Source organism: Lates calcarifer, linkage group LG5, assembly GCF_001640805.2.
Source record: "Lates calcarifer isolate ASB-BC8 linkage group LG5, TLL_Latcal_v3, whole genome shotgun sequence".
Lineage (NCBI taxonomy): Eukaryota > Metazoa > Chordata > Actinopteri > Centropomidae > Lates > Lates calcarifer.
The window spans coordinates 12,224,961-12,252,005 of NC_066837.1; the positions used below are offsets into that span (position 1 = coordinate 12,224,961).

The following is a 27,045-nucleotide window of genomic DNA, read 5'->3' on the forward strand; positions in this document are numbered from 1 at the left end:
TAAGACATCCCTCTGCTCTAATCCTTTACAGTAAACAAATACTGTAGCAGGTACAGTTTCTTAAAACTACTATTAGAAATTTAATAAAGACTAAATTTCATATCAATCATAAATCCTGAAGCTAAAACCAACTTATTGAGGTAAACATCAGGGCTTATCAAACAGCTAAAAGCAAAAATAACTCCCTTTTATTTTTGGACAGATGTGGAGTAAATCCATGTCTCTGACTGGCTATTCCTGCTCTTAGCATGCATGTGATCACTCACTCAAAAAGTATGCCTCCCCAAAAAAAAAAGTATTAATAATGGATTGCTGCAGCTCTAAAGTAGGTAATAAACAAATACTGATCAAAAAGAGCGTATGAGAGCAGTGCTACAGTCTACAGTCTGGTGCTGGGATTATTTACTAAATGTGATTTCCAAACACAGTGGCACAAATGTTTTTCTACTGGTTGACCGGGCATATCCTCCTGGTCAAAGCTGAACAAAGGTGAACTCTGAAAGTCTGTTGGAACTGGAAGCGCAGGCTTCGATTTGTCTGTTGTGCTGCTTCAACACAGGTGAATATTTGTGGGTCAGTGCTGTAAGAGGGAGTAAGAATAAAGAGTCTTATTCTTCACACTCAGCGTAGAAAGTTCTCACTCTTAAGTTTAGTCTTTAGAGAATTCTCCAGTGTAATTCTTTAAAGTTTGAGATATGCAGACCCAGGTCCCTTTTAAGGCTGGAACAAAAATGTGTTGACACATTAGATTTCACAGCATCATAATGAGTAAAAACAGCTCTGCATCTACGCAAACTCCCCCATCTCATCAAAGCTCCGGTTACTAGAAGGAACACACCTCCATAAATATGATTAGAAACTCTCCATAAAACTCCCCATAAAACATTTGCTTCCAGACGGATGCGGAAACATTCCATTAAACTGTCGTAACACCTGTGGCAGGCAACCTTTCCATCCTCTCCTCCATCATTCTTCATGATTGATGTCTGTACTCTTTTAGAAATCCGCCCACCCCCCCTCCCCATTAGCCAGCCTGCAGTTAAGTGGGACTATATGGCAGAGTAACAGGAACAGCCCAGTCTGGAACAGCCTGTATTTAAACCTGACACAGGTTAACTGCCTCAACTGGCCCCCTTCATCTGTTAGTCACCCATCTGAGGAGCTGTGCCTGTGCGTAAAACTGGTAATGAAGAAGGAGGGGATGATAGAAGGAGGGTAGTGGAGGGTGGGCTTCACCTGATCACATTTCTGCTGTAAAAGCTGGAGGAAGTGAGTGGAATTAAGTCCCCATTTGGTTGACAAGGACTGTCAAGTTGCTGGGGCCCTTGAACAAAGTAAAAAAAATATGTATTGGTAAATATTTTGGATGAGTTTCAGCTTCACTTGCTAAGAGGTTTTGTTTGAGTTCCCAAATTGCATTTTCACTGCCAAGTTTTCTTTCTTGCTCTGCCAAAACAGTTGCATTTGATTTGATTATCATTCAGCAAATTTAAAAGCTGAGAAGAAGACATAAAAAAACCTCCCAACATTCTCATTTGTGATGCTCTATACGAGCTGCTCATGGAAGGGAGTGGTTAAAAGCGAGGCTCGGTTTTCAGGCCCTTGGAGATAAATAAAGACTGGGACGTACCCACACAGGTTCTGCCATCTGGAGCCAGCTGTAGCCCCGGTGACGGACACTGACATCGGACCTCTCCTTTCAGCACCTCGCAGCCGTACTGGCAGTTGGCCATGCCACAAGTTCGAGCATCTGATGGACATAAGGGAAGCACAACACATATTAACACATGCTGGTGCCACATGGGAGCACAAAGGCGGGGGGAGGGCAGTTTATGCTTCTCTCACTGCCGCCCACACTTTCTTTCTTTCTACCACAGACACAAACTTTGTCCTTATCCTCCAGCCAGTGTGTAAGAGCCACTCGTCTGCTTTTTCTGTTATTAGCCGGGTTGACCCTTGGGTGCAGGCAACAGAACAGCACACACTCTGCCATTATTAGATTCCTGTGCTCGCTCTGCGCTCACACCGTGGCCCACGCAATCCTCCCTCACCAACTTTTATCCTTTCCTACATTTGAGGACTCATAATCCCTCCACCCTGTTGAAGCGTCCTGGTGTGCGGCGCCTCTGTTGTTGAGCCATGCCGTGCAGATCAAGACCCTCCAAAATAATAACATAATGGAACAGATTTTGTTCGGGCCTCTCTCGATAACTTCGGACCTTGAAAAGGAAATTAAAAGCGAGGCTCGTGCTGCCGCTGCTACTTCAGCTGCCGCAGGCACCCTGGAGTACAGTTTGATGACTAAGGCAGGCCAGGCTGATTAAATGCTACAGTGATCTATTGATCAAAGCAGCAGCAGAGGGAGAGAAGAAGAGCGGCAAGGTGTTTAACACTATCATGTTATCATCACACAACAACACCTAGAATACTGTGAGATTGCCTGTAGTGGTGAGCAATTCAGACTTAAAAGGGGAGAAAATTAATTTTCTTCTGATAAAAAAAGACCTAATTAGAATGAGGTAGTGAGAGTCACTCCATCCTTGAGTGGAAACGGGGGAGAAAATAGTTATCAGGTGGGAAACAGAATTTACAGGGAGACATGTGCAGGCATCAACTCCCATCCTGTGGAATACCTCAGGGCAACCAATAAGAAGTGCACATTGACTCTTGAGTCTAAAGATTGTGTTGCTTTCATATTTCTCATTTTAGTCCTCTTAGGGTTCTTCACAGGGGTTCTTCAGACTGTAGAGCTGCTATAATGAAGCGGATCAACATGGGGCTTTAATCAAAGCAGTCTATCAAAAGGATTGTGAGGCTCCTGTCAGAGGTACTCACATGAGTGGGGAAAATGTATTTTATAATAGAGAGCATATGTCATCAGAGCTGCGTTGTGCAGGCATTCAGATGAATACATTTGTAGTGAAGTGAAGAAAGGCTTCATAGAAGCACATCCAGGCTACAAAGCAAAAGAGAGATTATGAAAGAGAAACAGACGAGGGAGAAAATAGATCAGGAATGAAAATATCCACATTTCTGACAACAATACAAACTGTGTGTACAGAGATGTGTGTGTGTGTGTGTGAGAGAGAGAGAGAGAGAGAGAGAGAGAGAAAGAGATACACACTCACTTCCACAGGTCCCGTCAGGCATCAGCATGTAGCCGTTCAGGCAGTAGCACTTGTAACTCCCATATGTGTTCATGCACCTGTGTTTACAAGGCCTCGGCTTCAGCCCGCACTCATTCAGGTCTGTAGACAGAGAGAGACGGCGTAAGTGGACTGAAGGACAGGGAGAGAGGCCCTCCTACACAGAGGTGAAATTAGTCAGAGGGCAAAGGTGAAGAGGTCAAACCTCACCTAGTAATTTATGTGTGGGTTTGAGGTGTCTGTCTGTCTGTGCTAATGTGTGTTTGTGTGTGTTTTGGAAGGGGGGTGGTGGTGGTGTTCAAGGAAGTGAAGTGTTGCCATGTTCTGACAGGCCCACACCCCCACCTCCCTGTCAACCTGCCGATAAAAGATGCTGTTATTACCCTCTGACTCACCACGACTTGATGAGGTTGTAGCCCCACCAGCACTCCACCAATCTTTGATAGATACATATAATTCCAGTGTTTTTATGCAGGAATAAAAATATAGAAATTTGCCACACAACAGCCCAAGAAAATCTTATTAGAAAATGATACTGTGTTTAGTTGGAAGGAGGGAGGGCTCTGGGGAGAGAGGAATATCCCCTGTGCGCAACACCTGTCAAATGCTTATGCAAATTCAAGCCATTATGCCCTTCTCACAGCAGACACTTTGACTAGTCAAACACAGGTGTAACTAACAACATTATTAATGTCTGCATTGCATTTATGTATTTCAGTCCCAGGGCCCTGGTGTTGTGAACGCTGCCTCACTGCGATGACGTATGGAGCTGTCACTAATGTTATTAGTCACATCTGTGTACTTTCTGCCACAACAAGTCAATGTGTCTTTCCTGTAAAGGATTTATGGAGCTAAGTTAAATATATACATTTATTCCTTCTTACTGCTAGATTCCACTGAAATCTTATTTTAAGGAATGAAACTAGAAGAAAGCGACATTTACAACATTCAGACAGTATCAAAACAACCAATCAGAATCTTTATAGCTCTATAGTCTTTTATAATGTCAGATATTTGGAATATGTAATATCCAGAAAACCAATAACATTAATAATGTCCCAGGGTCCTGGTGTTGTGTGTGTGTGTGTGTGTGTGTCCTCACTGAGATGACTTACTGACTCTCCTGAATGGAACAGAGCCGTTGCTGATGTTATTAGTTACACTGCTGTGACAAGTCAAACTGTCCTTCATGAAAAACACATTAATGCATAAATAAATGTGTTTATTTCTCACTGTAGACTCCACTGAACACTATTTTTAAAAGACTACAGCTAAAGTTACATTCACAACATCTTAACTAACAAGGGTCTGATAGGTCTTTTCATGACGGACGTTTTGACAGGTAATTGCATGAAAACAGAGGCATCACTGATTTGATTGGTTACACCTCCACTTTTTTCTCTTCTGACAAGTCAAATGCCTGTTGTGAGAAAGAGTTATAGTAATATGTACTGTTTTATGTTATTTTAGCTGCTTTTACTCAGAGATAAAACATAATATACAGTAGTAATATTCAGCATTCAAAGAGTTTGATCGCCCCATCTCCTTTTTACACAGCAGCTATTTTATTATTGTAACAGGAAAAGCCTAGGTATAAATTATAACACTGATAAACTGATGCATTCGTGCTGGCACCATGATAGCTGACTGGCTCAAAATTATACAAGAGCCATCAGTATTGTTGGTAGTTACATTTGTGCTTCTCCCGCTGAGACAAGTCAAAATGTCTGCTGCAAAAAAGACTTGTATGCATTCTAGATGCACATCACTCTTAATAGAATATTGATCATGCTGCCATTATTTAGTTAGTTAGTAAATAATTACTCTCATTACTGCAATTGAGAATCTCTGTACATTTGTACAATCTGAGTACACTAAAGTCAATAATTTATTTAAGAAGATTTTTGATTCTTTTTGCACTCGTGCTTTTAGAGAGTGAGGGATTACAGAGTGGCCTGGAGTTATATTGTTCTGACACAGAGAGGAAGATTTCTCATTTCAGTTTGCTTTAAACTTCTTTTTCCTCCTAAAGCAATTTTAAGATGAAGTTTTCTCATAAAGAAAGTGGTGTCACTTTTCTTGCAGAGCATCACTGAAGTGCAGAGGGACTGGATGGTGGGGCATGTTCATACTGAACTGGTGTGATTACCAGAAGAGCCAACTCTTGTTCACAGCCATTTTCAAAGGAACATGACTAGAGAGAAGGTTTCAAAATGTATTTTTACTTCTACTCAGAAATATTTGGTAAAGTATCGTTACTACTATTTCAATGGGTTACTCTGGACATCCAGTTATCATGTGTGGTGTCATGGAATCACGATGAGTGGCTCTGAGGGAAAAACATCATTTTTATAGTCAGTCATAATGAAACAGCTGATATTCAGATATCAAACAGACTCATAGCTATGTATGTTAACACTATAATTTCTGTGACATGAAAGTTTCCATAACATTTAGCTTAATTTGCCTGGATGATATTATTTCAAATTAAATAAAGGCTCACATTATGAATGGCTGAAACAGTGTAAAGCTGCTCTTGGCAACATTTCAGTGTCTTTACTGTAGAAAGATCCAATTATTTTTCATGTTTTATCACATGAAAATTAGTGAGTGAGTGGGTAGGGATTAAAGATTTAAGGATATTCATGGAGACAATGGTTAATCTGAAGAGCGAGCATCTGATTTGGGCCAGAATCACAGATTTCATCCATGTTTCACCAAAAATATTTACATCTGGGGTCCGTTGGGAGTACCAGACCCAAAAGGCACAGCCACAGGAAGCCATCACACTGGAATCTGACGAAACAGGTTCCAAGAAATATAAATAACTTAAACTCTGAACATCACCCTCCTGTTTCTGGGATAGAGTAGAATCATCGTAAATAGACTGCATCTCACTGTGCAGCACATGAGGGCTCGTTTTCATCTTGGCCGGCTGCTTTGTAAGTGGTGCCCTGTTTAGCTCCATGGACATATGCAGGGTGCATTCTTTGAGTGCCACATAGCTCCTACATTTAACAGATACCATAGATTAATATGGACGAATGACGGAGCAGATGCCCACTTTGTATATCGATGGACTCCACCTTCTATTAATGGAAGCTTCTGGTCTACTAAAGCTATGTTGTGTGAATGGATGCAGCTTTGAACTGACCATCTGCTGAATGAATCCTACCAAGTGCCGTCAGGCTTAAAGTCATGTTCCATAACTATAAATCCTGTTGGATATATAGGGGTCAGTTGGTGAATGCAGTTGCTACATGACGGCCACCATCATAAAACATTTATATCTTTACTTTCACTGAATACAAGAGTGAGGATAACAAGGAGCAGACATTGAAGAGGGTTGGACAAGACGTCAGTTTTCTTATTCTACTCAATACAGACATGTGTCAAGAAGCTGAATGTTATTTGATTATTATTATGATCTAAATTTATCAGTAGCTATAAAAATAATTGAGAATATAAGGTCACAGTACTGTGTTCAAGTACAAATGCAAACGTGGTGTGTGTGTGTGTGTGTGTGCCTCTTCAAGGTAAAACCCACACAATTTTTTGTTTGCAGTTGTGTTTTCTAGGAAGGCCGTGACACAGGTGCAATGCAGGTTCGGCTGCTCATCACAAGTGATTGTGTGTGCACCACATGAACATAGAGGCGACTGTGTTTTTTTAAAAACTTCTGGACTGATATTAATTCTTCATCCAAACAACAAAAATCTAAATGTTTTGTCCTGTCCTTGTCTGACAGGAGCTCAGTTCGTTCTCACAAGCTTGTTTTTCTTCTCCCACAAGATGATGTCCACAACACTCACACCTGCACACACACACACACACACACACACACGCACACACACACATCCTCACTCTTCACTTTTTTAATTAGCGGTGTCAACCCTGTTTTCCTCTCCGGTTTTCACAGTAAACAACTGGCATTCTCATTACTGCGATTACAGAAAACCATAGCAACACTGTCCATTGTCGGAGTGGCAGGGAAACAGGTCTCCACTTGCCCATTGCTCTGAAAAACAGCTTAAAAATGTAAATGAGGGATTATTGAAATGGTCACATTCTCAGACAGGGGCAGCTCCGTGAGCATCAGCACATGCCAGACACAAGACACAGCCAGGGCCTCCTCTATATAAGGGGGAAAAACACACACACACATACACACACACAAAAACAACAGACAGGACAGAGAGAGGACACACAAGACACAAGATTGAGAGAGGACACAGAGGGAATGAAAAATGGAGAGATAACAGACAGATATGACCACCAACTGACAGTTCGACATGGCCCCAGGACTGCACAAGACCTGTGAGATAGCAGAGGTGGAGAGCCCCCCTCTGGGGTGTTCACTGTACGGTAAGTGAACTGCTAAGACACATCTGAAGTGATGCAAAGTGGAGTGATTTATTGGGTCAGCTCCACTGAGGTATGCTATGCTACATTCCCGACACGCCTCTATCACTGACAGAGGGATTAGCAGGGGGATATGCGTGTCTCTAAAGAAGATAACCCTGGTTAGAACTTAAGGCCTTGGAAGGAATTGGTTCAGGAGGAGTCATGAGTGCTGTGTCCATGTCGATGATGGTTTTAAAGGGAAGGAGGAGCTCTTTGTTCCAGGTGCTCAAAAAACTGGAGAGGAAAATGAGAAAGGAGAAGGAGAATGAAGAGAAAATCGTGATGCCTCTCTGGTACTGGGAAACGTTTTTTTAGGGCAGAGAGAAGCAGATGTAAGAGTGGTAAAGAAAATGACATGCTTGGCATTCATGCTGGCATTTCCACTGAAAAGCTGTTCTTGGGTGGTGTCTTCTGCCAGTGGAAGACAGAAAGCGGTGAGAAAATAGTTGAGAGTGACATTCACTCGTTCCTCAGTCTGTACAGTGCAGCACCATGCACGTTGCTAAGGTGGGGAAGAAGAGAAGCTGCCTTTTGGGGGGGAGCAGGGGGTTGATCGACAAATCTCACCCTCCATCACTACTCTCGCTGGCTGATGATCCACAGGAAGAAAGATAGGGAGGTGACTGGCCCACACTGGTGGGGTTAAATAGTCCAGCTCTTCTTCTTTAGACAAAAGAAAATGGTTAGAAGGGATGGGGAGGGGATCGAGAGGGAGGGAGGAGGGGGTTGAGGGTTTGATTGAGATAAAATAGTATAGGGTGGAGAATGAGTAAGAAGGTCAGGGAGAGACAGATACAGAGAGAGAGAGAGAGAGAGAGAGAGAGAGAGAGAGAGAGAGAGATGTGGTGAGAATGAAAAGCACCAACCAATGGATTAGAACACCTCTGACCACACCACATTCCTGGAAAGTAAAGAGGAACATTATGCAGCAAAGAGGATTACACTTGTGGGAATTGGACATGAGCTGAGTATCACACATGGGAGAAACAGCGAAAGTATTTTTGCGTCCCTTCTCCTCCTGCCCTTTCTTCTCCTCTGCATTCCTTTTTTTGTCAGGAGGGTGAAACAGGATCGCAGAGAATTACAGTATCTCACGGATTCAGAGGGATCCCTTCTCAATTTGTATCTGGAGGTTCAAAGGTAGACAGGCGTTACCGTTTTAAAAGGGCAAATCATTGCTTGACTACAAACACCCCAGCCTCAAGAATTTCAGCCCCTCCCCTCTCTGTCTACCCATCTATCCATGCAGCAACCTTTCCTCTGGCGCTGAGCTAACAACACCTATTGTTAAGTGACAGCAAGATGATACAGCTACCTCTGTACTGTTTCGCACGCTTCAGATCAGTCAAGCGTTTCTCTATTGAGGGACGCAGTAATTTAAACTGAGAACTTATGCAAGCCTGCTGCCTACTTGCCAACTCTGCCCAGGACTGAAACACTTGCTGTGGGCAAATAGACAGTGTTATAAGAGCTTTTAGAAGCGAATAACAAATATTCACCGGCAAAATCATCTCACAAGTGCAGCTCTGTCTATCATCAGTTCCCCTTTATTCCACTGCAGGCGTGTGTAGGCATACAACAATGCAAAAAGCATCAAAATTATAATGGTTTCCATTTGAACTATAATAGACGACTCGCAATTGAGCGGGGGTTGGACTTAGACTGTAGGCAGGCAGGTAAAGAGTCAAATTCATCTCTACATCTCTAAGATCTCAGTAAATAATAAAAAGCATTAGTTTTCAAACTCTTCAGTTTCTGTTGACATTGTGTGTAGTAGGTGTTGGACAGCGCATACACTCATGTATTGTTTGGTTAAAGGCTGAACTTGATCTACAGATGGGTGACAAACCAAATCCAAAAGCTGAAAAATGAGTGGAGAAATACCCCCCCCGCCCCCCTCATCCTCAGGGCATGAGGGGTCACTGAATGATTTGATGATTAGGATCATATGGTGATGGCCCAACACCTGACTAAAACACTTTATGTTGGCTTTTCCTTTAATTTGTCACCCGTCTGTATATATCGTGAAAGTGGAAGACAGAGCAGCTTTACTGGAACATGTCCCCAGAGACAAATTCTGCACAATTATCTGATGGGATCTGAGACTTATACCCATGGGAGCCAGTAATTGTTAGTGAAAAACACAACAGAGTGCATCATGTGGTTTGAATAATAAAGTGGTTGAAACAGACCGTGCTGTGGAGATATTGTTTGCTGGATGCTACTGCAGCCGTAGTAAAACGTAAGGGAAGTTATATTTAAGTGTATTTGTGCTGACTTGTTAATTTAATGGGGCACAGTGTTTTCTCTATGATAACACAAAGAATCTGCAGGAGGTTGATGGTATTATCGATCACTTAGCAGGTGCAAGAGATTTTAATGTGCACTCTCTGGTCTCTCCGCTCTCATGCGATTTTGTGGTGTTCTCTCTATGAATTTTCATTGCCTCAGTAATAGAGAGTAGTCTTGCAAGCAAACACCTGGTGAAAGGAGATATTCAAGCTGTACTACTGCCATTGTGTTTTATATCAAAATATACTGCTCTTCATAGACATTTGTTCAACCTTGACAGCAAGTCAATTGCTTACTCATCTTCACAAGGAAAATTTTTTATTTTTTTTTGGTATCATTCACAATCACCACTCAAGGGAAGGTGAGGATGAGATCTGTCCCCGTCAGTCTGATTTCAGCTCCTGCCTCGAGCATATAGTGTAGAAATCAGGGTCAGGTACTACTTCATACCCCTTCAATGACCTTGTTATAAAGCAGAACACAGATAAAACAAACATAATTTGATGACAGTCGAGGGAAAATACACAGTATGATGACATCGCATGCAGTACTTTAAATACTTGCAGCTGTTTGACTGTTAACAGCACAGAGCCAGGAACACAAACAGTGACAAGGAGAGATCAGTTTCTAAACCAACACCTCTCTGTCTACACCTAGTCTGAATTAAATTCATGAGGAGATTAGTGGATGTAACCATAAAACGTTCTGAGACAGCAATGTGGCCTCGCTGAGATAAAGTAGTGAAAGGTCCAGATATGAGCTAATATTCTAAAAACAGGTATAGAAACAAACTTACTTCACTTACTTCAACCACTGTGCTAGATTATAATTGAAGTGGTATCAATTATACAGTTGGCTGACAGACAAAGGGGAAAAAGAAGAAAGCAACATCTGGAGCCACTGCAGCTGTATAGCTTCTGACGTCTGAGGTGTTGTTCCTCCAGCAAAATCTTTTAATAGTTTCTTAACAGCAGGTCAACTGCACCTAATTAAATCCACCTGCACAGAATAATCATCTTATTAAAATGATTGGATCAGCGGGGGAAGTGTGCTGCCAAATTGTTAAACAGATTATTCCTGTAATGAGTTTATTTGTGCACGGAGAGCGTATTCATCTATCCTCAGCATTCTGCATGACAGATACAATTCTGATCAGCAATAAAGGTGAAGCTCCTCTTTCAAAACGATGAGGATTCTTAAAGTAGTGGTTATTATTCTTGACAGCTGCGAGCCTGCTAATTTAATGATTAAACAAATCTGATTCGTTCAAATCATGTCCCATTCAAGTCTCAAATGAAAGTGGAATAAATACTGAGGTGAACATTTTTTGGCAGGTGAAAAGAGCTGGCACTAAAAACTCAGACATGGAGCCCTTGAAGTAGAAATCTGCCTTAGCAGTACCAGCTCATCAGGGTTCAACAGAGGAAAATATGGCTTTGATTCTGAGAGTGGTGAAATCAGTACAGTGTCTGCTGTGCTTGTGTTTAGTGTAAACACTCTCGTTTCCACTGTGGTTTGTTTTTGCTCCACACAACTGGTGTTCCTAAGGTGTTTAACACTCTTGTTAATCAAAGTGCCTCCGGGGTCACGCATCTGTCCACACCTCCCACTTAGAGCAGAGGAATGTTTGTCCATTAGTGTGCGCATGAAAAGTATTTCTGTGCACTTAAAAGTTTATGTACAGTAATTCTGCTCGACAATATCTTAATGATTATTCCACTTATTACTCATTAAGCATCATCTTTGGAGACATCATCATGCTCAAAACAAATTTACAGATCATAAAACGACTATAAAACATGTTAAGTTGTTTTAACTTGCCCAGAAAATGGGAGTTAAGTGAATTAACTTCTCACTGTTTTCATTATAACAAGAAGAAACAACCATGACTTCATATACATTATAAAAAAGAAGAGTCTCTGGAGAGATTTAACTCTTAAAAAATGCATCCTGGGAAGTCTGATAATATGCTATAATGATGGTTCATTAGAAAATGATTTTTAGTTTAGTGAACACACAGCAGTGCAGTGATTAAACTGAAAAACTCATGTTTTTAAGTTCTACAGTCATCGGGAAAAGAACACAAGGAATTCTAAGTTTAACTGTCTTAAAATATGATGTTTTATAGTGTATTAGCATTACTACTCGACCTTTAGCAAGTAGGGTCAGAGAAGCGGCTCTGGGCAACTTATTTCACTCCTCTAGTTGACTCCTCAAGATAAATGTGGGGCTCCAGAGGGACAGGATATTGGAATGCTTCAAAACATTGGCCACCTGGCACATCAATAGTGAACCTCAAATCAATGTTTAACGGAGGCTGCATTTAAATGAGAAAATAGCTTCTGAATAATTAAATTGGTTTCCATAGCGTGCGCCAGCTCAAAAACAGACCCCAAGGTTATCTGAACGTAAATAGGCTGAAAGGGCAAGTCTGTCATTCAAAGCTGAGTAAAATGGTAAGCCCTGTAAAACGTCTAGAGCTTATTGGACAAATGGGTGTTCGATGGACACTTGAAAGTACAGTTTCATCTTGAAAGGTCTTGGAATCGCATTTGTCAGATAAGTCTGTCTGAATGGTTGGCAGCAAAGTCTATTGTACTTGGATATGGGACGAGGATCCTTTTTCCTCTCCCCTTTGTTGCAGATTAAGACAAAGTAGAGCCGTCTGGCCCGGGCAGACAGGAGCCACCTATGGCCTCAAAATGCAGGATGAGTCATTTGGAACATTCCGGAAAGGATTTCAACACCCACCGACCTCTCCTCCCCTGCCTCCCCCACCTCCCTTGTTTTTAATTACACACTATCCTATTCCTGTCTTAGGGCGTGAATTCCAGAAGTATTCCCAAGCTGCTTGGATGCACTGTCAACTCATGGCTAACTGGGAAGCTTTAACGCTTTTCAACATGTCCAATCTGTCAATGATGAAAATGCACAAAAGCTCAAGCATCCACACACACACACACACACACACACACACACACACACACGCACGCACACAAACACACACACACCCTTTCAATAGCATCGGTTGCACTCGACCGGGCCAAGTTATCTCAGGTCAGTAATTGAGATGTTATCTTCACAGGAGAGGATGCACTCCCGGGATCATTCAACACGGCCTCCCCGCTCATTTCCATTTGAGCTGAATCATCTTTCTCTCTCCGCCTCCTCCCCCTTGTGATTAAAGCACCTCACTACTGTTGCCTGATGGCAAACCGGCTTCCGTTCGATGAGCAAGCGGCAACTTTAATACGCTGGCATTGCACAGTGAAGATCTGACCACAATAAACAATGATCACGCTGCCATTGCTCAGGGCAGGGGTTCTCCTTCACTTCACATGTGAAAAACGTGTGTGTCAGCAAGGCCTGTGTGTTGCTTCGGGGCAGGGGTTGAGTCATGCTGTGCTCAGGGGGACCATATATTCTAACTCTCCCTCTTTCTTTGTGGTGTATGTTTTAATTTCAGTGCAGAATGACAAATATAAAAGTCACACGCAACTCCAAAGTAACACCTGCGTTTTCACCGTGTCTACAAGTTCTAAGTAACAGATCTCACCTTGATTGCAGGTCTTGCCGGTGAAACCAGGGTGGCACTTGCACTTATTGGGTCCCACGCAGTCTCCGTGCTTGCAGCCAGGCTGGCACACAGCTGTTCAGGGAGGATTCAAAGAGGAAGAGACAGATCAGTGCAGCACCCTGGCAGACTTCTTGTACCAGATCAGAATGACAAAGCACTTAATCCTACTGCTACTTGACTTCCACAACCGCTTGGCTGTAAATGATCTGTTTACTCCACATTACAGCAATAAGGCAGCATGATGCCTCATTCATATAGGAAATGTGTTTGTTTGTTTCTCCTTGTGTGACAGTGTTATTATCATTGACTAATGATAATAGAGCAGCCATTTTCGAGCTAACCCTGTTATATATATATATAACAATTTTTTTTCACGTCACACAGCGCTGGCTCTCAGGAAAGCTTTATTGTACTTACTGATATTAAATCATTTCAGACTGTATGAGATAAATGAGAAATTTGACCTTTTAACACCAAGGAAAGTTTTGATTTTCCTGGTTTTAAAATGCAGCGCTGATATTTATACTGGCATACAGCCAACAAGAATTACCTAGGTGAATAATATTTCCCCCTCTGACTAGCTGAAACAATTAGAGCACCAAAATAGTACATTATAATTAGTGCCTCTATAAAGAGCTGCCCTGCACTCCGTACATTGTGCGTGAATGGAGATATTTTGAGTGTGTACAGAGACATGGTAGTTGCAGGAGCCTGCACAGCTTCACTGACTCTCTCTGTTCTGTCTCAGTGAGCTGGAGGCTTGCCCTGCTTATCTGACTATGCTTACTGCAGCTTGCTGCTAAGCATGTCTGATACACGGGGCCTCAGCCAAGTGTTACTAATTTTCATTAAAAGCTTCATTAATTCTGTCATAATACAGTGCAATCAGAGGACTTAATTATCACTGTAGTGGAAGAGGCAGTATGTTTGTGTGTGTGTGTGTGTGTGTGTGTGTGAGAGAGAGAGAGAGGAGGAGAGAGTGATTCTGGTGGAGAATGCTTATCACACCAGCCAGTTTGTTGCGGAACTGTATCTGGAAAGGTGTGATGGTGTACTAAGTTTTATTTGTGGAGATATAGCTATAGGGTTTACTGCTGATGTCTCACACATTACAACCCAACAACCATATTGGTAAATGACCCTCACGATGGATGCATTGTTCTTGATGCCTCGCGTTTGTCAGGATGACCTTTAGCCGGATAGCTCAAAAATGACTTAACGGATTTCATTAGCATTTGGTGGCAAGGTGGCTCATGGTGCATAAGAAGAACAAATAAGTGGATGTTGAGATCAGAAATAGCTGTGGGGGGGATTGTGGTGCTGTGGGTGTTGCTTCAGGTACGAGTGAGAAGATGAAAAATGATCCAGGAAGTCCAGTTTAATAAAATAAATCCATGATTAATATATCTGGGATTTTTGAGGCTTTTCAGAAGCCAAAACACCAAACACTGGTTTATAATACTGAAAGGTAAAATTTGGAAAGCTGTTCTTTGTCTTAAAGTTTACTGGATAAAATGGTAGAATAACAACGCTCACATTAAAACATAACAGTGATGTGCTTTTCACATACAATATTTGATTTGCCAACATGCACTGCCAGATGACGGTGTTTTACACCTGTTGTGCCAAAGCAGTGTTCTCACTGAGATGACAGAGGGAATTGTGTTTTTTTAACACAGTCCATCTGAACATGGTCTGACTTTAGGGTGTGGATAGCACCAATCATAAAGCACTATATTTTTCTCCTTGTTCACCTACCTCTGAACTGATTTTCCTTTAGTCGGAAATTTTTGCAAAACTTTTTTTCACTGCTCTTCCATTTCAAAATTCATAAAGTTTGGTTTATAATATATTTGGATGAGCCCACACTGCCATACAGTCTGGTGTATTCTACATAAGCTGCCATGAACCTTTGACCACAGCAGAGCTTAATTGTATGGCACATGCTTCTATTGAATTCTGCAGCCTTGGCTGAGATATTCCTCTCAAATGCTTTCTGTATCTAAATGCTAACAATAAGATGAAAGCTGCTTTAACACTTACAGGAGGGACACCTAATAGAACTGAAGGAGAAACGGTTGAATTATATTCTCTATAGATGAAGTAACAACATTCAGAATCAAGTTACAATCTCATAAATTTCCATTCATACACATTCAGCCTGCAAGGCAGCGTGTCTCCAGGAGGAACAACTTTAGTTCCTCGGGTTTCAGTATGTAACATTGTTCAAACTGAATTCACAAGCAAAGGCATGAGATGAATCCTTTAACTGGAGCAGATAACATCTCCAGACTCATTCCACTTTATTAGGCTATGTAATCAAATAGGAAGAAAGTCCTGTTGGCCTTCTTGGTGAAACCTGTGATATGAGCCAGCGTGTTAATACACTGAGCAGTCAGAGTTCACAATTACTGATAAAAAATGGCTGAATCTGTTGGAGGAAAGGAAGAAAGTTGTACTTTTGTGGAAGCAGAATTTGTTAAACCTCGGTCTGGTCAGCAGATAAAAGGAAATAAGCTACTGATGTTGTTAGTTAGAGGGTAGTGAAGTGGAGAGCTTTTTGTTATTTTCCAACATGGGGGAGGATTTGATTAGCAGGATCAGAGGTGGCCATCAACAGACTTTGCCTCTGAGGGTATTTTTGAGCCTCTGGCCTCTCAGAGAGATCAGGAAAACGGCCAGTGTTCATTAACCACAGCAAAGGACACGGAGGACTAAAAATGGCCGTACCAGCTGGAAGGCCAAACATAGCACATATGACCCTTGTTCCATGAACACCATCAAAACATGCCGATTGATGACACACTTTCACTCTGGTTTACATCAGCCATTCCTCTGGACACCAGACGACTGGTGCTGATGCAGATTCTTTTGATTTATTGTCTATTTCTGGATGTCTGATGGTAAACACAAAGGAAAGTTTTAACCAACACTGATGCTGTGTATGAATTACAGCATAATGCATTAATTCATCTGAGTAAAATAGGGAAATCATTATGTTGTTAATTCCAAGTTGCATCAACTTGGAATCAACTAATTAATCACCTGAGGCTGATTCTAATGATTATTTCATTATTAATTGATTATTTTCATTATAATTGAAATTTTCTGATTGAAAATGCCAATTAAGTTCTTGCAATAGCTTATTTGTCAGATCAACAGTCCCTAACCCCAAAAATATTCACTTTACTCCACATAAAGCAAAGAAAAGTAGAAAACTCTAACATCTAGACTCTGCAACTGGGGAATATTTGCCCTTTTTTTTGCTTGACAAATGACAAATAATTGATCAGAATTGTTCAGCTGATCAAATCATCAGTTAATCTACCCACTTGTGTCAACATGCATACTACACAGATCATCTAGTGTCTGAGTTAGTTTTATCTTTTTGCTGCTTGTTTGGAGTGAAAACGCCATCGATCCAGTCGGTAATCTCAGGACATTGGCATTCTCAACCTGACTAACCCGATCGAGACCTCTATGAACAGTTATGAACAGTTAGTTATGTATGCAGGGCCTCTCCAACCACACTAAATACTCCATACAGATGGATACATTATTAATGTATTAATTAAAAAACATTATGGATTTCAGCTTTAAGGGTTTCATTAGTATTCCATGGGGTCGACCAGAGGGGCAGTTGAATCTCAATAAGCCACTAAAGAACTTCAGCATAATTCATGTTAGTACATGTCTTCAGGTAAAATAAGGTCTGTAAGCTGTTTGCATAGATCTGAGGCCAGAGGGAAGGAGATGGTTGCTGCCAAGGGGTGTGAGGTGTTAGTGGTGTTGGGTGTGGAGGGTACGGGGTGAGGGGGTGGAGTGGGCTTGGCTCTATAAATAAGTGAGTGAGCCCAGGATTCAGAGGATGTGCCCCCCAGCAATACATGTCTAGCAAGATTATTTCAAGAAACATGTGGAGCTAACCTTGGGGCTGGCACCTTATCCCGACTACTCTGTGAGTTAAGGCGAAGAGAGCTGCAAAACAAATAGCCAAACAAACAAAGGTTGCAGGCGCTGTTTAGTCTTTGAGAGAAAAAAAAAATAAACATGATGTTAGAGGGCAGAGGGCCTGGTCACTTTGACAAGCAAACATTCCTGAAAAAAAAGAAAAAAAAAAGAAGAAAAAAAAAACCCTGCACACATTCACAGTCTGGAGTCGCACATATTCCCAGCTGCCTCTGGCTGACAGGTACATTTTGAACGCATTTACAATTGAGTTTTAATAATTAAAATGATGCCTGACTAAAACCTCTGTCTCCAGGGATGTTCTTATATTTCTGAATTTGTTCACTTCATAATCCGTACCACTCACATCTGCACGGGAGTGAATTAAGTCGTTTCCTCTCACACACCGTGAAACAGTAAAATTATAATTCTGTCTTTGAAATCACACCACTTCAATGAAAATACCTCCATTATCATTCAATGAGATCATGCTCCTGGTTTCTTTAATATAAAAAATAAACATCACAGCCACCTGACTATGAACACATCGCCTTCTTACTTGGCATTTGATTTTTAAATCAGCACCATTTCAAAGCACCTTTAAAGCCAGAATTGTGTCAGATGACTACGAATGTGCCTTTTATTTCTCTAACACATTCCCTCTAATTTTTACAAGCAAACCCTTCCATTTTGTTTTCACCCTATTACCTCAAACAGATGAAAAGGCGCGCTGTTAGATGGGGCCTTTACAGCCCAGTGATCATGAAAGAAAGTAGAGCAGACAAGGAAACCGCACAGACAATCATGATAAAGTGAATTACTTAAACCGAGGTATCACTTTTCTGCTTTCATCGCTCACTCGTTAGCTCACATTACCAATTCAAAAGTCCTGCCTTAATCCTGTCCACTCCATTTGTAGAAACAAAGACGGCACTCAATCAAACTAAATCCTGGTCTCGGTGGATTTGTAAAATCCACCAGGACCTCTGAGGAAATTATAATGTGTGAACTATTTAATATGGATGTGATATTCAACCCAGCTCCTACACAATACAGAGAAAATCAATGCATGTCTTTCTACTGTCCGTTTAAGTCTTTTGGGAACATTCAAGTCAGTCTAAACATGCGTCGAGTCCTTTGAGACACGTCCAAGTCAAGTCACAGGTCTTCATTAGCAAACTGCAAGTCAATTACAAGTCTTTCATGTCTCTGAATGCTGACCATTTAAACAGCACAGCATGTGAACATGTACTTTTCATGCAAATTACTGCATGTCTCCATTTACAGCAGCTATTAGGAGTTTGTTCATTGAGATTAAAAGCTAGTGGCACTCATTTTTCAGTCAGGTGCGTTTACACCAGTGCAGAAAAAGAGGATGCAGAAAGATGATACCATTAAAAGAACACCAGCCAAACCTCAGATGATGAGGTTGGAGGAACAGTTTCCTTATGGCTCCACACAGACCTGACGTTTTCATCTGCTGCTATTTCTGTGGAGCGGAAGCTTGAGTGGACACATAATGTAAGTCACAGGGTTCATGTGCCGTACATCATGTTTTATTTGCTTGGTTTGTTTCCATTGCATTTAGATGCACTTTGCTTTTATGAATACACCAACTTTTCCACCTCAGTCAAACATAATTGTTGACTTTTCAGGGTGTTTTTTTATGTGCAAATTAATATTGCACATAAAATCAAGTGAATGGAAACCCACCTGATGGCTGCCTGTAGCAGGTTTTGGGTATTTATTTTCTGCCGCTCCAGCATTTTACCTGGTCAGAAATCGACACTCGTTGGTTTGAATGTGTCGAGTCTTAAGGAAGTCCAAGTCTCAAATAACTAAGGTCTCACAACAGTCAAGTTTCAAGTCCTCAATTTGTGACTACATTAACAGCTTGACTCAAGTCAGTGTCTACAGCTCTGGGTTCTGATAATATAACACAACCCTATCTGCAGATTACACTCTGTGACATTTTATATCATATCTCAGTTTAGGCTCAAGGCTTTAACTTTATTACAGAGGGTCTGCGTTAAAATCCGAGGGTGTGGGGTTTGAAAGATGTGGGCATTTATCAGGCAGTGAAGGTTTAGTGAAAGACAAGTTATCAGGTTGTGTTATGGGAAATGTAGGATCCATGGGGGGTTGAGTCATGCTAGGGGCTAAATGTCAGAATATCTCACCGCTGCTGATTTGATTTGATGGAAGATCAAAGACTAATCAGTGGATTATTCTTTAAAAGATATTCCTGATGACACCATCTGCACATGGTAACTATGATATGACCAGTGCTGGGGAAAGATGGTGGTTAGAGCAAATAAACTGTGGTTAAGGTTCGGGAAAGATTGTGGTTTATGTACAGGGGGAAAAAAGGATTGTGGGCCTGTGACTGGACAGAAATTTCTGCCAGGAAGATGAATATCTGTCTTTTTTAATCAAAAGTCCCAAAACTTGTTTTTTAAAACATCTCATCTGGATAAAATTAGCCACAAATTAAAGCTGGTCTGTTTACAACCTCACAGATTTTGAATGACCAGACATCAAATGTAATAAATGATCAAAGCCCCTGCTGTGACTGACCGAGTGGACCGCTGGATATTTACTCTGGTGGTATCAACCTGTTGATGAGACAGTTTTTCATCTTCATCAAGAGTGGAAGAAATAAGAAGTATTTTAGCATCATTACTGTAAACTGTATTACACTGGGAATGCACTTAGAAATGCAAATGCTTAACAAATGTTCAAATGCTCACAGTGGCAGTAAAATCTTCATGATGGCAGCTGGTTAGAATAAGTAGCTTCAAGTGTGGCTCTGTCTGCCTGATGGCCTGTCAGAACATTATAAGTGGAGTTTCAGCCTACTATAAATCTAAAGCTCCTCTCTCTCTCCCTCTCTCCATCTGCCCGATTTTCTCACTTGTCTCCCTCTCCCCCACTCTGCTAGCAATCATCTCTAACTCCTTACCTCTAAACCATTTCCCTTACACTTTCTCCAACTTTTAGTTCTCTCTTTCCCTCCCTGTTCTTTTGGTTTTGGGAGCTTAAAAAAAAAAAAGTTGAGGTTGATCCATTTCTCATTCTTTGAGGGAAGTAACACAAACCTATCGCTGAGCTCCATGGCTGAGAAAGCCACAATCCGATAGCTCTGATCTAATCTCTTCTATCACCACAAAAACTTACCAAGACCTGAAATCTGTGATGACTGCATCCTCTCACACACATGCAGACAAAGGGGCACGCGCACACACACCTATGATTACGCTCCCTTTCTTTCCAAAACCTTCCACCTTCCTCCCCTAAGGTTTAAATCAGCACCTTACTGACTTGATGGAATACTGATTGTAGTCTCAAGTGAATGGATTTGAGCTGCGCGCACAGTCAGGACCATTTAGAAGCATTAAGGTGAGCACTCACCGAGTGATTTAACTCACAGAACAGATATGGTTTTGTTGAGAGACAGAGAAAATAGAGTAGCAGCTTGATATGGTGGTTAAACTCAAAATTAGCTGATATTTTTGGCTCAACATGGAACATGTGGGACTCCAGAACAGCAAAGAAAACATGTTCACACACTGCTTTTTGGGTGGTCGAGTAACTGAGGCAAACATGACCTTTTTAATGTGAATGTGCATTAGTTATTATCTAATAAATGCTAACTATGATGTGTCAATTTCTAAAGGCAAAACAATGATTGCTATGTCTTGTGGAATTGTGGGATTCTCATTAATGTTTGGGTGAAATATGAGCACATGAATCATGCTTTGCCCCATAATGTAAGCTTATGCGATAATAGTTATCTTTATCTATTTCGTCTTTGTCGAAAACTGACATCTATTCCACCTTGATTTTGGGAAGCTGTCAGTGCAGACAGCCCACTACAGATGCACTGGGAGGTATTGGGCATTGAGTTTTTCTGACTCCTGCCAGGAGTACTGCTGAGTCTGGCCCCATGTTCAAACAAACAGTATCAAATGATACAATTGAGCTGTCGGAGTAAAACAGTGATGCTTTCACCTAAATAATTCCAGCTCTCCACTTGTGTATTTCAAGTGTCAAGGCCTTGTGAGGAGGTAAGAGGTTTCTCAACAAGGCCAACTACTGCAAAAAACAAAAAAACAAAACAGCAACTCTAATTTCCAACCGTGAAATCAAACCCCCTCAAGCTACAATGACTAGGTCTGTCCTATAAACCATTAGCATAACTTATTTTTCTGACTCCAAGTGTTTATGTAAGAATAAAATTATCATATTTTCTTTCTAACAGACATGAAGTGAGAGGTGGATAAAAAGCCGATTTGTCTTGCAGAGACCTTAGGTTAATCTGGCTGAGGTAAAAGAAATGCAAAACACTGGGGCCATGAACTCAAGTAATACTGTTTGTATTCTTCCAAACAAAATGGTGCAGTTCACTCTAACATCACGTGAAAAGATGGCATTCTGCCACGTTTACATGAAATTGGAGTGGGAAAAACAGCAGCTAAACCCAGCAAACTGAGCTGTATTTTAGATGCAGCGGCAAAGACCTTTGGACCCAACAAGCAGTGAGTGACATATTTTCACACAAATAAATATATGAAATACAATGAGTTAAACAAAAGGTCAGTTATAGCATGGCATGATGAGCTTCAAAACATTAAAACATAAATATTAAAAAAAATGGTCATTTCAGTGATGAAAAACACAGAATGAGTGAATTAATACCTGTTATTTCCACAGGCTATAAAATGTGGCTGTAACCAACATGCAGAATTACGAACATCTTTAGGCCTTTTCCACCACAGGAACTTAACAACCTGTAACCTGAAGCATCCAATAACCTGAACTTTTACGAACTTGTAAGACTTTAAGTGCTAGATTCTGCCTTTTGTTTCCACTGTGTTTTACAAAGCAGGATGTTTTGGAGACACCACTTTGAATCAGCATTAAAATGGTGGCAGACGTTGTCATTTCCTGATCACTGTTTAGTAGCTGAGTGAAGTTGTAGGGCAGTTGTACAGTGTGGGAGGAGATGCTAATCCTGGTGCCGATTATCTTTCACTTTTACATGAAGTATGTCAACAAAGATGGAAAACTTCCAAAGGAAAGAGAAAGAAAGACTGGGTAGATCAAATTGTGGAAGCTGCAGGTCTGAGAAAATAAAACAAGCATGTTTGACACTGCTGAGTACTTCCAGCGCTCCCCTGAGACCGAGCCTGTAACATGGATTTGGCATCAGCTCCTAATCAGTTCTGACACTAAGTTTCAGGAACAGTGGAAACAAGAGCACAACCAGTAGTTAAACATTGTTGGAAATGCGTGTATTCGTTTTCCAGTTGAGAGTCAGATGAGAACATTGATACCAGTCACAATACACGAGGTTAACTCTAGCAGCTGATTAGCTTTGCTTAACGTAAATATTGGAAACAGGGGAAGTCTGGCTCTGTCCATAGGCTAAACATTTGCGTATCAGCATCTCTAAAGCTCTCTAATATCTTGTTTGTTTAATTTGTAGCATAGCGTGAGCTTTAGATTTTTACATTTGGACAAAGGCAGGCTTACTGCTTCCCTTTGTTTACAGTCATTATGCTAAGCTAATCGGCTGCTGGCTCTAGCTTCGTATTTAACAGATAGCTATAAAGTGGTATTGATTTTCTCATCTAACTCTTGGCAATGAAAGGAATAATTGATTATTTCCCAAAAAGTCCAGCTATTCCTTCAGGTTGCAGGCATTTAAGTTCCTGCAGTGGAAGAGCCCTCCTCCCCCCTTCCTGATTAAACCTCCACAGCAAAGCAACAGCTACACCATCACAGGCACCAAGCCATGCAGGGGATGAGGCATTTGTGAGGCAACTGGCCAGCTCTGAAACCCATGTTAATATATTCACACCTCCCTGGGTAGCATTACGGGAGAGCAGAGGATCTTTACACAATGTGAATATGTCGAAAATGTGACGCGTTAATATTTGATACAGTTCATCTGACACAGGCGTGTGGCACTGCGGTACTGTAAGAAGCAACGACAGGACACATCCTCTGAATCCTCTACATGGCGTCACGGAATATACACACACGAGTGAAGGTATATACACCTGACAGCACCCTGATCTGTGTGCACACCACTACTCCTGTTTTTTTTTCCTGTTCTGGGAGTGTTAGCCTGCTTGTTTTTGCACAGTAATAATCTATAACCAATCTCATATCTACCTTTGAATGTGTCCACCTGCAGCTACAGTCTCTCCCTCATTATTGCCACCCGCAGTGTGAATATAAATGTCAGCCAGCCCTCTATTCAACCAGCCATTACCATCAATCTTTACTCAAAGATTGTCTCAGGTGCGACGCTCCATTAGCTGTATGTGTTTCTGTTGTGACGTGTGTCTGTGTGTGTGTGTTTCCCCGAGCCTTTAGTTACTGTGGTAGTGTGACAGCCTCTCCTCGGTCTAATAGCATCTCTGACCCCGGCTTGAAACCTCGCAACCTTGTTAGCCCCTGTTTGCCCCCAGCAGCAGCGGCAGACACGGTGGCACTCACGCTGGCAGTGACCCCAGGAGCGGCGTGTCCATCCCCAGCAGCAGTCCACCCTGGCCCCGTATCGACACAGGCCGTTGGATGAGGCCATCTGCCGTGGCCACCTGTGAGGGGATGACATAATTAGCTCACAGCCAATTAAAATGTCTTAATGAAAAGCAGGGGTCTTTTCAATGTTGTTTGCAGAGTGGCTTCAAAGTTTTCACATGACTCCTTTCATTTTACTGTTATAGAGAGAAAAGACTAGCATAAAGTGTAAACACAAAATGTTTTCTTTTGTATTAATTTAAGTAATTTTCTTTTATGTTTTTTTCTGGTGCAGAATTAAGAGTCTGGTGATATGGGATGTCATATGTTGCACAGATTGTACAGCTCTTTGAGACAAATTTATGACTTTCAGCTACATGTAAATAGAACTAACTTGACTAATCTGTGTCAGTGCTTTTAGGTATGTAACAGTAGCACTGAAGGGCCCAAATTCTGTCACATGTACTGCACTTGAGTTTGCAGGAAAAAATTACATCAACTAAAACTGCACCTTTCTAGGGAGAGCAGCAATGTAACAGTGACATTTCTTCATTAAATGTCAAAAAAAAAAAAAAAAAAAAAACAGTTAAAAAGTCCTATTATAGTTTCCCAGATCCCAAGGTGACATCTTTCAGCACAGTCCAAAATGCAAACATATTCAGTTTACTGTCATGTCAGACAAAGAAGAGCAGCCAGAGGCCACATTTGAGAGACTGGAGCCAGCAAATGAAATGGTCCATTGAATTTCAAAATAATTGCTAATTACTTCTGTCAATAAACCAATTGATTAATCAACTAACTGTTTCAGCTCTATATGAAAATAAAAGCAATTATTATTTAAAAAAACAGAACTGACACCACATTTTCTCAGCGTGTCAGAAGCTGACTTTTCACTGCTACGCCATAGAATATTATCTTTGCATTACAGAAATAAAACTGATAGCACATCAGGTCGTGTTGGTTAGCGTGATGTCAAACTGGAGACCTGTGTTGAAAGCCTGCCAGAGCTGATTTGAATTCAGCTTCCAGTGTGCATCAGCGCACACTGACACTCAAATCTGAGAAGACCATTTTACTGTTGTGTTCATTATAAAGCTTGTGAAGCAGATTAGAAGTCGTGCACTGTCTGGTGCCCTTTAAAATACAGTATGTTTTCTATCTCCATTTATTACATGAACATGTGTCAGAGAGTGTGTTCCTCATTCAGATGATCAAAGAACCCATCAGACAATTTCATGACAGAGGGAGATAATATCATCCCAGCTACAGAGAGAACAGCAAGGTATTAGTTTTTATCCAGATATAGGTTATTTCCCGAACGCTGCCATTCCTCTAAGAGAAATTACAGCCGGATGTTTTTGTTACACCATGTTCTATTCTGCTCAGAGCAAGAAATAGCTTCTTGGCAGACAGTGCATGTGGATTACCTTTTTATCTGCACCAAGGCTCACCACATATTTATGGAGAGAATAGAGTGAAGGAATGAGTCCATTTAAGGATACTGATGAAAATCCAAGCCGCATACTTTCAGAGCCTGGCTCGGAGATGTTACCTAAAATCTAGCAAATAATAAATGAATCTGAAGCAAGGAACGAGCATGCAGGGTGGGTTTCCTTACAGCAGAATAAAGAACACTATCTATCTCCTTGAGCGCTGACACTACACACTGACTCTTTCATTATCATTATAAGCGGTGTATGAGAGTTTTGCAGAGATCATTGAGGAAATCCAGTACATGAAAACTGATTGACCTGAACTGACTATGCAGAATTTAAGTTGCACAGGGGTGCTGTGTAATCCAGTTAGAAAACAAAGGAGTAGTTCTCTTGACATACTTCTTTTATACAAAAGATGCCTTCTTTTGTGACTCAATGAGAGAGCGAAGCTGTTGCTCAGTATTCAAGGCACATCCTATGCCGCTACCCCTGCCTAGTTAGTGTCTCTATGCCAAGATGAGGAAATGCTAATGCTTGCCCCCGCTGCCAATCACCCCGCTGGAAAAAAAACCCGATGGATGCTAAGTGAGAGTGGCAGATCCAGTGAAAATGTTTGTCTGCTGCTTGGCAAGCAGGAAGGCAGTCAGGCAGGGAGACACTCCAAGCACACAGTGTGAGAGGAGAGGAGAGGAGAGGAGAGGAAAGAGGGAGATGAAATGAAATGAAAGGGAAAGAAAAGGAAAACTTGCTACATAAAACAAAACAACCACCACTCTGCATGTGGCAAAATTCACTTCATTTGGAGGATGATGACACCTTCAAGAGCGTCTGACAACCTCCTGTGACATTTTAGTGACATTTAAATCTAGTGACTAGAAGCTGATTTCATCCCGTTGTTCTTGTACACTCTCCTGAATTTATTCATCACTGTGCATACGGTAATTATCATCTTAGAATACGGAGACATCATGTGGCAAGACTTTATGCTGCTATGGGTGCACCTGCTCCTGTTCAACCTAATGGTCTCACATTCCTCTGCTGATATCCGACATTACAAAATTATCACCACACTCCCAGTAGAAAGCTTCCCATGCAGCTGCAGATAACGCCATCACAAATAACTGTTTTCAAAAAATTGCGAGGGTTAAATGGATGTTATAACTCTGTCTAGCTAAAAGAATGATCAAGTCCAAGTTTTGTCTCCTTCATGCACCCAGTATAAAGGCCTTCAATAAAAGCTCTTTTCAAATGACAGCCCAGTCATTAATACCGGAAACTCTGTCATAGATGTATTAACCCAACTCTACAGTAATTTCTGAGAAAGTGAATTTAGTGGCGTTTAGCACCCTCCTTCTAAAAACTGACTTTCTTTGTGCAACAAAAAAAAAAAGTAAATTGTGTGACTAACACTCTTGTTGCTCTGCCACCTCTTCTTTCAGATGCCACAAGTTACTTTGAAAATCACATCTAACAGTATTTATTACCAGATGTTGTTTAGAGACACAGTGTGTGAAGCTAATTAGCTTCAACTTCATATCACTTGCCAAAGCAGTCATCTCGCTTGACTTGGGTACATGAAAGTTATGTGTTGGAAATGTTGATTCCAATTATTTTGTCCATCATTTTTGTTGATTAATCAAATTAGCTGACTGACAGAAAAGCTTATTATTGGTCCTCTAAGATAGTGAATTGATTATCTTTGGTGTTTGGA

At 41.2% G+C, this 27,045-nt stretch overlaps 1 protein-coding gene across 6 annotated transcripts in view; it reads right to left on the reverse strand.

Moving 5' to 3' along the window:
- Positions 1-27,045, reverse strand: part of npnta (nephronectin a) — a 48,808-nt gene that overhangs the window by 16,131 nt on the left and 5,632 nt on the right. The window contains exons 2-7 of one of the 6 annotated variants that reach the window (XM_018695850.2): positions 23,875-23,975; positions 17,347-17,397; positions 13,399-13,491; positions 8,118-8,210; positions 3,129-3,248; positions 1,631-1,750 (exon numbers count right to left, since the gene is read on the reverse strand). In XM_018695850.2, coding sequence (XP_018551366.1) covers positions 1,631-1,750; positions 3,129-3,248; positions 8,118-8,210; positions 13,399-13,491; positions 17,347-17,397; positions 23,875-23,975 — 578 coding nt within the window. Of the gene's footprint in view, positions 1-1,630; positions 1,751-3,128; positions 3,249-8,117; positions 8,214-13,398; positions 13,492-17,346; positions 17,398-23,874; positions 23,976-27,045 lie in introns of all 6 variants that reach the window. The other 5 variants (XM_018695849.2, XM_051070588.1, XM_018695851.2 and 2 more) reach the window with 5 other exon arrangements.